This window comes from Benincasa hispida, chromosome 11 (genome assembly GCF_027475165.1).
Source record: "Benincasa hispida cultivar pf3 chromosome 11, pf3_genome.v1.1, whole genome shotgun sequence".
In the NCBI taxonomy this organism is placed as follows: Eukaryota; Viridiplantae; Streptophyta; class Magnoliopsida; order Cucurbitales; family Cucurbitaceae; genus Benincasa; species Benincasa hispida.
The window spans coordinates 43,141,675-43,154,318 of NC_143488.1; the positions used below are offsets into that span (position 1 = coordinate 43,141,675).

Genomic DNA, 12,644 nt, shown 5'->3' on the forward strand with positions numbered 1-12,644 from the left:
CATGTCAAATTGTAAATATTTCTAGATTCATGAACTTCAGGTTCATTGTTGCATATGTTTCAATTACTCGTAGATGACAATAATATAATCCAGAAGATAAAACAGCAAACTCTTCCAGTATACATTTTTTGTATGAGACAGTAAATATGATATAAAGATCTCCATATTATTTTTTCTATCAATCTCAATATGATAATCATTGCAACGTATATCTTTAAAACTAAGTAGATTTCTCTTTGTTTGACTAGAGAACAATGCATTGTCAATTGTAAATTTTGTTCCTTTAGGCAAAATAATATTTACTTTTCCAAAGCCTTCAATCATATTTGCAAAACCTGATATTATATTGACTTTTGCTTCCAGCATTGTCGGTTTGGAAAAATATTTTCTACTTGTAAGTATTGTATGTGTAGTTGCACTGTCTGCCAGATATAGAACTTATTTACTCATTTTTTAGTCACCCAGCATATGAAAATGATATATGTTTCTTCATTAAAAGAAAATAATTATAATAAGAAAAACAACATTTGGAATATACAAAGGTTAATATCTACTAAAAGGAAAAAAAAATATGGAGATGAAAAAAAAAAATAATAAATCAATATATTTTCAAAGACAAAGGAAATACTTGATGTTCCATCAATTTTACTGATTTTCTCTTGAGGAGATTCAAAGAAGTCTAGCACCTCCAAATTTGTCATATGGGATGGGTCAGATATGGTATTATCCTGATATGCAAATTTTTCTTCCACAATTTTTTTTCTTTTTCCTTTAGCGACGCTTGATAGAAATCAACTAAGTGTTTTGACGTACGACAGGTACGTGACCAATACCCAGACATTCCGCATCGGAAACATTTACTTTCAACACTTTTTTGAATTCTTATCTTGTAGATTTTTCCTTTGTGATCATCATTTTTTGTGGTTCTTTTGAAATTTGAATGATTATAACGACCACCACGAAAATAGTAGTTATTTCTTCCTCTGCCATAGGCACAATCTTGACCACGACCACGACCTCAACCATGATTATTATTAAAATTTATAGTATTCATTTCAGGGAATGTTGTTGCTCTAGTTGGTTGAGATTCATATTTTCTTTTAATCAATAACTTGTTATTTCATTCAGCCACGAGAAGACATCAAATGAGTGTATAATACTTTTAAAATATTTCTTTCGATATTGCTACTGCATGAGCATATCCGAAATGTAGAAAAATGTCTTCTCTAACATATTGATTTAAAATAAATTAACAAAATATGAAGTAAGAAATTTCTCTAAAATCCCAATTTTCTCAAATTTTCATTGAATTTGCTCAATGTGTGCCTTTCAAAACCCACCAAATGGGACATGTCAAATGGTTAATGGACATTAAGTATGAACATCTAATGAGCTTCTATTATCATAATATATATAACACCAATAACTTTTTTAATATTTGATTCTATCTTATATTTTTAAATTTATTTTGTTCTCTTTTTTATTCCATTTATCTTTTCAAATTTCAATTTAAATTCTTAATTTTAGTCTTTGAAATATTAAACTTTAATTTGCATTTTTGTTAAAAGATCTAGAGAGATTACATCTCTATCTCCTCCCCTCTTTTTCTCTCCCAAAGTTACAAGAAGACAAGAAAAGGTCATACTTACTGTGGGAGAATCGGTTCACGAAATCAATTCCTCCAAGCTTCAGTCGACATATTTTACTATAAATTTTCGCAAGAATAAGAAAATGAAGTTATAAGAAGAAGAAGGAAGGAGGGATCAATTTGGATATGCTATGCTTTTTGATGTTATTTATTTGACATCTTCAGAACTTCAAGCATTTTGCCTTTCTTATTCAGTTCTCTCGTGAGTTCAATGTACAATCTTTCACTCAAACTTCTTCATTTCTTTTTGAAGTTCATATCACTACAACACCTTGTTTCACCATTTCATTTTTTATTTTCATTCTTGAAAGTTCTATTTCCTCTCCATTTTCATTATTTGTATTTTGTTAACTATCATGGTTGAAATCTTAGTCAAATTCTAAAAATAAAAACAAGATTTTAAAATCTCCTCTTTTTTTTTTTTCAAAATTTGGCTAGGCTTTTTAAACTATTAATAAAAAGTAGATAACAAAGGAATAAATTTAGAGGTGATGTGAAAGTAGTCTCTATACACTTAATTTTCAAAAACAAAAAACCAAAAATCAAATAGTTACTAAAAGGGCCTAAAAGATTCACCCTCTGTATTTTTTTAAAATCGTAGATTACACCTCTATCAGCTTGGCCAAAAGCAAGTTCGTGTTCATATGCATCATCTTCAACCTCCATTTGTGGTTTTGTTTGTGCAAATCATCTTCTTCAAGCAATTTTTCAGTATTCTTAAGTTTTCCATCGTTAGAAACTCCATCTACCAAATAACACTATTCATCTAGACTTTTTTTCTTTTTCATTTCTTTATTATTATTATTATTATTATTATTATTATTATTATTATTATTATTATTATTATCATCATCATCATCATCATCAATGTCAATTCTAAAAAATCTACAATAATTAGACTTAGTAAAGAAAGGGATACTATAATTCTTATTTTTATAATGAAGTTTGAAAGTTTAAATAATTCAAGTACAGTGTGTACACAAAGTAGTTAATTATTCAAATATAATATGATTTCATTAAAATTTATGAAATTCCCATAGGTTTTGAATGATGGGAGATTCAGTTGTTTGATCACAAGAACAAATATAAGGTGTTTATCACAAACAGTTACATCGTTGAAAACAATATATGTATGTATATTCACAATTTTCAGTATATTATTAGTATATTTGACATATATTTTTTAGTTTATATGATGTTGTTTTCTATTTCGAATCTTTTTGTTAATTCTTGTTTTCGTTTATTGGAGACAATTTTTCAGCTTTCTCGAGGAAAAAAACTTTCTTTACTTATGTAAGTTTTGAAAAGAAAATTGTTATGGAAAGTCCATATTCATGCATGATATGGAGAAACTTTCTTACATGTGTATATAATCTATTTATACTAATGAGCTATGACGAGAAACATTTGATTTTTTCTTTTTGTCCTTTGTAGTTGATGATTATTCGGATATCTTACGTAATTTCATATTTAAATCATTAAAAAATCTCAATTTATCTTCATATCTACTTCACATTAAATAAAAGAATTTTTTTTTCAAAAATCACATTTTATTCTCCAATCTCTAATTCCCGACGAATAATATTTTTGAAAAATCACATTATATCTTTAGTAATCTCCACTTCTCTTTAAATAAAGGAAAGTTTCTACTAAAACTCAAATTTTATACTCTAATTTCTTATTCACGAAATTTTCTTTTTTTCACATTTTATCTTTAATATCTACCCCAAGTTAATTTAAGGTAAAAAAAATTTTAAAAAATCACATTTTATCCTCTAATCTCTTATTTAAGATTTTATTTTTACTATAAAAAAACACATGTTATATCTAATAATCTCTACTTCACATTAAATAAAGGATTTTTTTTTTAAAAGGAAAAACATTTTATTTTCCCTTTTTTCCTTTTCTAGTCTGATTATTGAGATATCTAATTTCATATTTAAATCATTAAAAAAGAGAAATTGTTTTAAATGACAAAATTGCTAAAAATATTTACAAATAATAGCAAAATATCACAGTTTATAGATTGTGATAGATTGCGATAGACTACCATCTTTGTCTATTTGTATTATGATAGATACAAATAGTAGCTTTTCGCAGATAAACTATGAGATTTTGCTATATTTATAAATATTTTAGTTCATTTTCCTATACTTGAAAATAGCCCTTAAAAAATCTCAATTTATTTCTCATATCTACTTCACATTAAATAAAGAAAAAAAAAATTAAATTACATTTTATTCTCTAATCTCTAATTTACAACAAATGATATTTTTAAAAAAATCACATTATATCTTTAATAATATCTACTTCTCTTTAAATAAAGGAAATTTCTACTAAAAAATCAAATTTTAAACTCTGATCTCTCTAACTTTTGTTAGCCAGCTCTCTCTAACTTCTTTGCGTTTTTTTTAATAGAAATTTTGTTGTATGTATTTTTTTAATTTTATTAGTAGCAATATATTTTCCAATGTTTCTTTTTCTCCTTTAAGAATTTAATTTCTTTGTTTCAAAGGTCTCTTCTATCTTTTATAAGAAGATATCACATTTTTCTCTCTTTTTGTTTAATATATTTCCTCTTCTATATTCTATTGAAAAGTAAAAAGAAAAAAAAAATAAAAAGAGGACATATATTATACTGTAAAGAGAAAATTTACCTAATGTAACTTTTTTTATATGTTTTTGTAGTTTTTTTTCTACACTTGTAGTAGATTTACATACTAATCCTCATCTATAATATCTAAAAGGTATGGGGGAGAAAAATTCGCTTTTCCCATTTGCCCTTAATGATTGGTTGTAGGGTCATATAATGTAATTTTACTTTAAAATCCTTAAGAAAAATAGTTTGTTCACCAAAACTAAATCTATATCAAATATTTGATTCCAAAATTTATCATTAAAAAGAAAATACATTCATGTAAAACTTTAGTAAATTTGAAAAAAAATATATCATTCACATGGATTTTATTATTTTAAATTATGGTTATCTCCAATATTTTATTTTAATTAAGAAAAAAAAGGAATTCATTCACATAAAAAATTATCTTATCCATGAATATTTAAAAGAATATATATTATTCATATAGATTTTATTGTTTTAAAATTTGGTTATCTCCATATTTGATTTAAAAAACTATAATTATCATTAAAAAAAAAACTAAAATTACACATAAAATAAACTCAGATATTTGACAGATTTTTTAATTATTCACGCGAATGAAACATGAATTTTATTGGTTAAACCAAAATCTCATTTTATATAATAATTTTAATATTTGATTTAAGATTAAATTGAATTAAAATTTTAATCTAATTTTTTTTATAAATGGACTAAATGATATTTGCAATTTCCTAAGGTATCTCTCTTTCTTTTCTTTTCTTTTCTTTCTTCTTTCTCTCTTTTATTTTCATATTTTTATTTTATTTTCTTGCTTTTTGCAGGTCCATATCATTTTTATTATGTTTAGGTATCTACACCAATCTCTTGCATTTATATGATCTCTTTATCTGAACTTCGTTGAAGGTATATTTTTTTTGTTCCTTTTCTTTGTTTATATATTTCGTTAATGACTTTGTTTTTTTCTTTTTGTACCTACATTTTCTCCTATTTTTCTTATATTTGTGGTGCACCAATCCATATGTTTATTTTGACAATTTTTTTTTCTCACACCTTTAAACAATTTTTCTGTTGTTCACTAAACTTCTAGTCTCATATGTTTTTTTTTAACAAGTGTAGCCATAAACTTTTTTATATATTTTTTTTTATTTTTTAACTTCTAAAGAATGTAACCATAAACTGGGTGAAGGAGAAGGTGAACCGACAATCTTTTATATTTACATTTATTTAATTAATTTTTTATTCCTTTGTGTGAGGTGCTTCAAAACTTCAAGTACTAAATGTAAAGACTCATATTTCAACTTTTCAATTTATACTTATACATTTAGTTTTCAACCTTACGAAACACGTGCAATGCATATAGTTCTAACTAGTATATTGAAGGGAGAAAAGACCTTGCTTTTGAGGTTCAATAAATTTTTTAAAGTTTAAGCAATTTAGAGGCCGACAAAGTGTAAGTGTCAAGACAAGATAATGATTGTTTTAGTACTTTTGTAGTTTTTTTGTTTTAATTTTGTTAATGCACACCAATAAATTTAGGAATTTATAATAGTTTTTACTATTTTTTATATGCTTTTGTTTTTTTTTTTTCTCTCTTTTCAAATTTGTTGTAAGTATACATCAATTCAGAAAAATTTGAAATAAAGTCTAAAATCAAGAAGAATATCATTGCAAACCAAAAGAGATTAAGTTTTTAGGGTTTTTGTTTGCATAGAAAAATTATATTTTTGTTGAAATTAAAATTTGAAAAAATTTGAAATTAGGAGGATAATCAAATGATCTTTTTTTTCTCAATCCACATCTATCAAGGTTGGAAAAATTCCCCGCATGGCCCGCCCCGATCAGGGAATCCTCGGTCGATGTCTATCAATGTCTATCATTGTTTATCACACAATGACATTTTGCTATACTTATAAATAAGCTGACTCATTTTTCTATATATGAAAACAACCCAAATTAAAAAGATAACTATATCATCAGAATTATTTTAAAAAATATATATATGGATAAGATTATGACGAAAAAATAATAATATTTTGGTTTAAATTAAAGTTTTAAAATTAAGAGAATAACCAAATCAAAATAAATAAATAAAAAGAAAAAATATTTTGGTTTAATTTAAAGTTTAAAATTAGGAGACTAATCAAATCATCCCATAAAAAAACTTTTTTTATTAAATAAGAAAATTTATCAGGATATTTTTTTTAAAAAATATATTACTTTAAGTCAAAGTTTAAAATTAATAAGATAATGAAATCATCAAAATAAAAAAAAAATATTTTCATTAATTTAAAGTTTAAAAGTAAGAGTGTAATCAAATCATCTAATAAAAAGATCTTTTAAAAAAGAAAAGAATATCACGAAATTAAACAAAATAAATTTTTGGTTTAAATCAAAGTTTGGAATTATGAGGATTATCAGCATTATTATTAAAAGATTAGTTAAGAGATAATTATTACGAAATTTAAGAAAAGTAGTAAAAAATTAAGAGGATAATCAAATAATCAAAATCCAAATATCAAATACTTTTTTTAACCAAGCGACCACTTTTAAAAAATAATAATAATATTTTTGTTCTAATTGAAGTTCAAAATTAGAGAGAGAATCAAATCATTCTGATTGTAATAAAAACAATTTCTTTACTAAGATGATAATTATCACAAATTTTATTAAAAAAATTAGTACAAAATATTTTAGTTTATATATCTTTTATACATGTTTAATTTAAATATTCTTTTATAATGTATTTTATACTCAATTAAAATAACTATTATTTATAAATATAATGTTCATTTATTTACAAAATACAACTCTCTTATTCATATATTAAAGTTATAATATTAAATTTTTATAATTAAGTTCCTTTGTTAAATTTTATGCAACATGTGCCATACCCGTAATATCAAATTAGTAATAATAAAGTGGTGAAAAATAAAGTGAGTTAGGCTTTTGTGTAAAATAATAATTCTATTTTTTTCTATCCTTTGAGGGGAAAAAAACAAATTAGAGAACAATACATTTTTGTCAGTGATTTTTTTTTTTTTTTTTTTTTTGAGAAGATGGTCATTGAAATTTAATTTCTAATTGGTCCATGAATTCATTGAGATTTAATTTCTAGTTCATACATGAATTTTCCTTTTCATTTTTCATTTATTTTTAAATTTTTTAAAAAGGTCTATGGCAAAACTAAATAATTTTGGTCATTGATATTTAAATTTAATTTTGGTTAAATTGCAGAAAAAAAAACACCCTTGAACTTTGTCATATGTTTCAAAAATCTCCTTATACTTTCAAAAGTGCAATATTACCCTTGAACTTTCGTAAACATTTCAGAAATATCCTTGTAGTAGAAATTCGTTAGAATTTGAATGAAAATTGAGATGTGAAATGGTGTAGTAAATGACATAGTACGAAAGTTTAAATCACCCCATCGTTTTAGGTATCCCTACTAATTCTAAGTGCCAATTTTTATTCGAGATTCTAAAGAATTTATTCTCTATGAATAATTTTTTACGAAAGTTGAGGGATAATATTACAACTTTAAAAAATATAAGGATATTTTTTAAACAAAAATGAAAGTTCAGGGGTATTTGTTATAATTTAGCCATTAATTTTTCTTTGGTCCTGACGTTAACATTATTAATAATAATAACAACAAAAAAAAGTACTTCCAAGGTGATCTATTTGGTTTCTAGACTTGTGCCTAATGGATTTTTAAATTTCAATGTATTTTACATACATTGTTTTATTGTAAGAGTTATATAGGTTTTTAAACTTTTAATTTAAGGCATCATAAGTACATGAACTTTTAATTTTATGACCAATAGGTGATAGGTCTTTGACATATTTGACGTGACACAACATTAAAACTTTGTATCAAATAAAGCCTCAATCTTATAATTTTGTATCTAAGAAATTCTTAAATGTTCTTCAACCATGGAGTTGAGGCTGTTCTTGACAAACAAAGGCAATAGTTTATTAAAAAGTTTCTTCATATTCCAAGAGTCTCTAATTATGTGGCACACATTCTTACCACTCATCTTTCAAACATCACGTGAAATGAAATTTAGCTAGATCATTCTTTTTTAGGCCTCTAAGACCATTAATAGAAATAAAGTGAGTGTACTCCAACGATGATTATCATGACTTTCATTCCTAAAGGTATGAGATTCAACCACATCTCACATTTGTTATATATATAGGGGACGTTACTTATTTATCTTTTACATGATGTTTGTCTTACAAAATATGTTTAGAAGGAGAACTTTTTTTTTCCTTTTAATAATGGAAAGAACATTCATATTTATTAAATTAAAAGAAAAGCCGCTTCTCTACACTTGGTTTAAAATATTTGTGTTCATGAAACATTCATTCTCAATTTTATGAAAATGCCAATAAAAATATTGATAAAATATATTGATTGAGAAGTGTTTTTGAAAAAATTAGAAAAAAATTAGAAAAGTTTATATTTTACGGTTTTAAACAAGTTAAAAGTTTAAATATTTGTATTATATTCACAAATTAGGAAAGTCTTTATTGCTTATTTTTGTGTTTCATGGACTTTGTGGAATGAAAAAATGGTGAACAGAGCTTCTTATCCATCGTCTTCTCCGGTGAACATAACCGTCTCTTGGGAAAGTAAAGGCGTTAGTGGAGTTTTGAAAGACTCCAATTCCCCTCTCAGCTTCTAGTGGGTGGAAACCGTCGATCAAGTGGCAACAAGTTCGTTTCAATGTCAAAAGACGAGGCAGTTGAAGAAAGTAATGTGGAGTTAGTTGTTCAAACAACTCCCGCTGAAGACAATGCAAAAATGGGAAAGCTGCAGAGGAGCTCCATTTCTGGTACGGTTTTCACTGGGGGTTTCAACTCGGTGACTCGTATGCACGTGATCAAATCGCTGGCGAATCCAACCGACACAACAAGTGTTGGTGATGATGAAGCAGAGGACCAAGCGTTAACATTGCCTTCAATGGCGGATGCCAACCTTGTCAAAAGGCTGTCTTTGGTGAAATCATTCAAACCCCAGAATCATGCACTGTCCTTCGATCAAGCACGATGGCCGAAGGACAGTAACGGGGAGAAAACCCGACGGCCTTTATCCTGGAAAGTGTCTGTTTCTCCTACCATTCAAATCCCATACAGGTTAAAAAAAAAAAATCATAAATCAAAGTGATTCTTCTATCTTTGAACTTGTGAAATTTGATTTATTGTGTTTGGTTTTTAAAGGCTTTCTGTTTCTCTCTTTGGCAGATTGCTTACTATAATTCGTCTAGTGCTACTTGGTTTCTATCTAATATGGAGAGTCAGACATCCAAATCATGAAGCAATGTGGCTGTGGAGAATTTCTAATACTTGTGAGCTCTGGTTTGGATTATCATGGCTAGTAGAACAACTTCCAAAGCTCTGCCTAGTAAGCAGAGCCACTGACTTATCTGCTCTCAAGGACCGATTTGAGTCCCCAAGTCTCCAAAACCCCAACGGTCGATCCGATCTCCCAAGAATCGATGTGTTTGTAACAACGGCGGATCCTGAGAAAGAACCTCCACTTGTGACAGTCAACACCATTCTCTCAATTCTTGCTGTGGATTACCCTGTGGAAAAACTGGCTTGTTACTTATCAGATGATGCCGGTTCTCTCCTGACATTCGAAGCACTTGCTGAGACAGTCAGCTTTGCAAGAATATGGGTTCCATTCTGCCGAAAGTACGGGATCGAGCCAAGGAATCCCCAAGCCTATTTCGAACAAAAGCATGCCGTTCTTGAAAATGAAGTGAGGCTTGACTTTGCCAGAGAGAGGAGAATGGTGGAGAGGGAGTATGATGAATTCAAGTTAAGGATTCATTCATTGCCGGAATCTGTAAGGAGAAGATCAGATGATTACAATGCCCATGAAGAACTCAAAGCTAAAATGAAGCAAACGGAAATGGGGGGCTATCCTTCAAACGAAATCAAGATCCCAAGGGCAACTCGGATGTCTGACGGGTCTTACTGGCCAGGAGCTTGGGAAGTTCCAGGTGAAGTTGATCACTCTAGACAGGACCATGTTGGTATAATTCAGGTAAGTTGTTTGTTTTTTGAAATCGTTTATGGTATCTCAAAAAGAAGGTTAAGATGTTTTGTTTATTTTTTAACTGCAGGTTATGCTAGCTTCTTCTAATGCAGAACCAGTTTATGGTTCAAACATAGATGGGAAGAATTTGATTGACACAACAAACGTGGATATCAGACTGCCAATGCTAGTTTATGTGTCTCGTGAGAAGCGGCCAGGGTACAAAGATAACAAGAAAGCTGGAGCGGTGAATGCTCTTCTTCGAGTCAGTGCAATCATGTCAAATGGGCCCTTCATTCTCAATCTTGATTGTGATCACTACATATACAACTCCTTGGCTCTAAGGGAGGGGATGTGTTTTATGCTTCACAAGGGTGGCGATCGGGTTTGTTATGTTCAATTCCCGCAAAGGTTCGATGGAATTGATCCGGATGATCGCTATGCAAATCGTAATTCTCTATTTCTTGATGTGAACATGAGGGCTCTTGACGGGTTGCAAGGGCCTGTTTATGTGGGGACTTGTTGCATTTTTAGGAGGATAGCTCTCTATGGATTTAGTCCGGCCAGAGCTACAGAGCACCATGGTTTGTTCGGTACTCAAAAAACTAAGTTGTTACTAAGAAAGTCAAGGGTGTCAAAGAAGGAAGATGATGAGATGGTGATTCGATGCAGTCTAGATTGCAATGATGATGATGATGATGATGATGCAGACATTGAGTCCTTGCTTCTGCCAAAGAGATTTGGAAACTCTACTTCTCTGGCTGCGTCAATTCCAGTTGCGGAGTTCCAAGGAAGATTGCTTCAAGAACTTGAAAGCAAGGGCAATCAAGGTCGACCAGATGGTTCTCTTACTGTGCCCCAGGAACCTTTAGACGCTGCCACCGTTGCTGAGGCCATTAGTGTTATTTCCTGTGTCTATGAGAAGAAGACAGAGTGGGGTAAAAGAGTAGGATGGATTTATGGATATGTGACAGAGGATGTGGTAACTGGCTACAAAATGCACAACAGAGGTTGGAGATCAGTGTATTGTATTACCAAGCACGATGCTTTTCGAGGCATGGCGCCAATCAACCTAACTGATAGGCTTCACCAAGTGCTCCAGTGGGCAGTAGGGTCGGTTCAGGTCTTCTTCTCTAGGAACAACCCCTTGTTCGCAACGCGTAGAATGAAGTTCTTGCAAAAAGTAGGCTACCTTAATGTTGCGATATATCCATTCACATCCTTCTTCGTCATTGTCTACTGCTTCTTGCCTGCAGTTTCTCTATTTTCAGGACAATTCATGGTCCAACCAATTGCAACATTTGTAATCTTCGAACTTGTCATTGCCATCACATTGTACTTACTCATCGTCCTGGAAACCAAGTGGTCAGGCATTACAATCCTCGAGTGGTGGCGAGATGAGCAATTCTGGGTAATTGGGGCGACGAGCGCCTATCCAGCCGCTGTGCTGCGAGTCTTGATGAAGGTCATAGCAGGAGTAGACGTCTCATACATATTGACATCCAAATCAGCCACACCAGAGGATGAAGATGACGAATTCGCCGACCTATACGTGGTGAAGTGGAGCGTTCTGATGATTTTTCCCATCACAATCATTCTGGTGAACATGATTTCCATTGTAGTGGGAATTTCAAGGGCATTGTCCAGTCCAAATCCAGAATGGAGCAAGCTTGTGGGGGGACTGTCCTTCAGCATCTGGGTTCTGTGCCATCTCCACCCTTTCACCACAGGGCTGATGGGGCGCCACGGCCGAGTCCTGACATTCTATGTTTGGTACGGGCTTCTGTCCACCATAATTTTGTTGTTGTGCATCTACATTAGTCCTTCTGAGGGACAAAATCATATGAAGTTTCAATTCCCTTAAAATTGAATTTGGGAAATGGGAATCTCCTCAATTTCCTGTTGTTATTGTGGGGAAGTAGTAGTAACTATATAGATTTTGTGGCTCTGTTTTGATGGATGGATTCATGTTTTGTGTTAAGAACATGAACAACTTGGATTGTATTTTGTGTAAACCTCAACTTTTCTTTTTTTTTTTTTTTTTTTGCTATATATTACAGAGTATGTTGTGTTCTAAATCATCCTTTCACTGTTTTAAATCATTTCTTTCTATTCCAATGGTAGTTTTGAGATGTTTTACTTATCTGGGTAATTTATTGTAGCTTATGAAAAAGATTAGGATTTTTTTTTTATATAATATGCAAATTTTATATCTATCTTTTATTATTATATATTTTAACATATATTTTTAGGGTTATAAATTAGTCTTGAACCAAAAGTCTTAGAGTAGAAGTTTTGAATTTTACTCACGACCTTGTTCTTTTATTGAA

At 29.7% G+C, this 12,644-nt stretch overlaps 1 protein-coding gene across 5 annotated transcripts; it reads left to right on the plus strand.

Annotated features, from left to right (window-relative positions):
* The first annotated feature begins 1,596 nt into the window (after positions 1–1,596).
* On the plus strand, positions 1,597–12,392 carry LOC120091815 (cellulose synthase-like protein D5). Of its 5 annotated transcripts, XM_090307205.1 has the most exons (6): positions 1,740–1,861; positions 2,689–2,778; positions 5,090–5,171; positions 8,854–9,407; positions 9,516–10,323; positions 10,403–12,392. In XM_090307205.1, exons 4-6 carry the CDS (start codon positions 8,998–9,000, stop codon positions 12,176–12,178), a joined length of 2,994 nt encoding a protein of 997 aa, XP_090163331.1. In that variant the 5' UTR covers positions 1,740–1,861; positions 2,689–2,778; positions 5,090–5,171; positions 8,854–8,997; the 3' UTR covers positions 12,179–12,392. The 5 variants fall into 5 exon arrangements, with proteins under 5 accessions (XP_090163330.1, XP_038905879.2, XP_090163331.1 ...); XM_090307204.1 differs by lacking the exon at positions 2,689–2,778 and having other exon boundaries at positions 1,597–1,850; XM_039049951.2 differs by lacking the exon at positions 2,689–2,778 and having other exon boundaries at positions 1,727–1,861.
* The last annotated feature ends 252 nt before the right edge of the window (positions 12,393–12,644 follow it).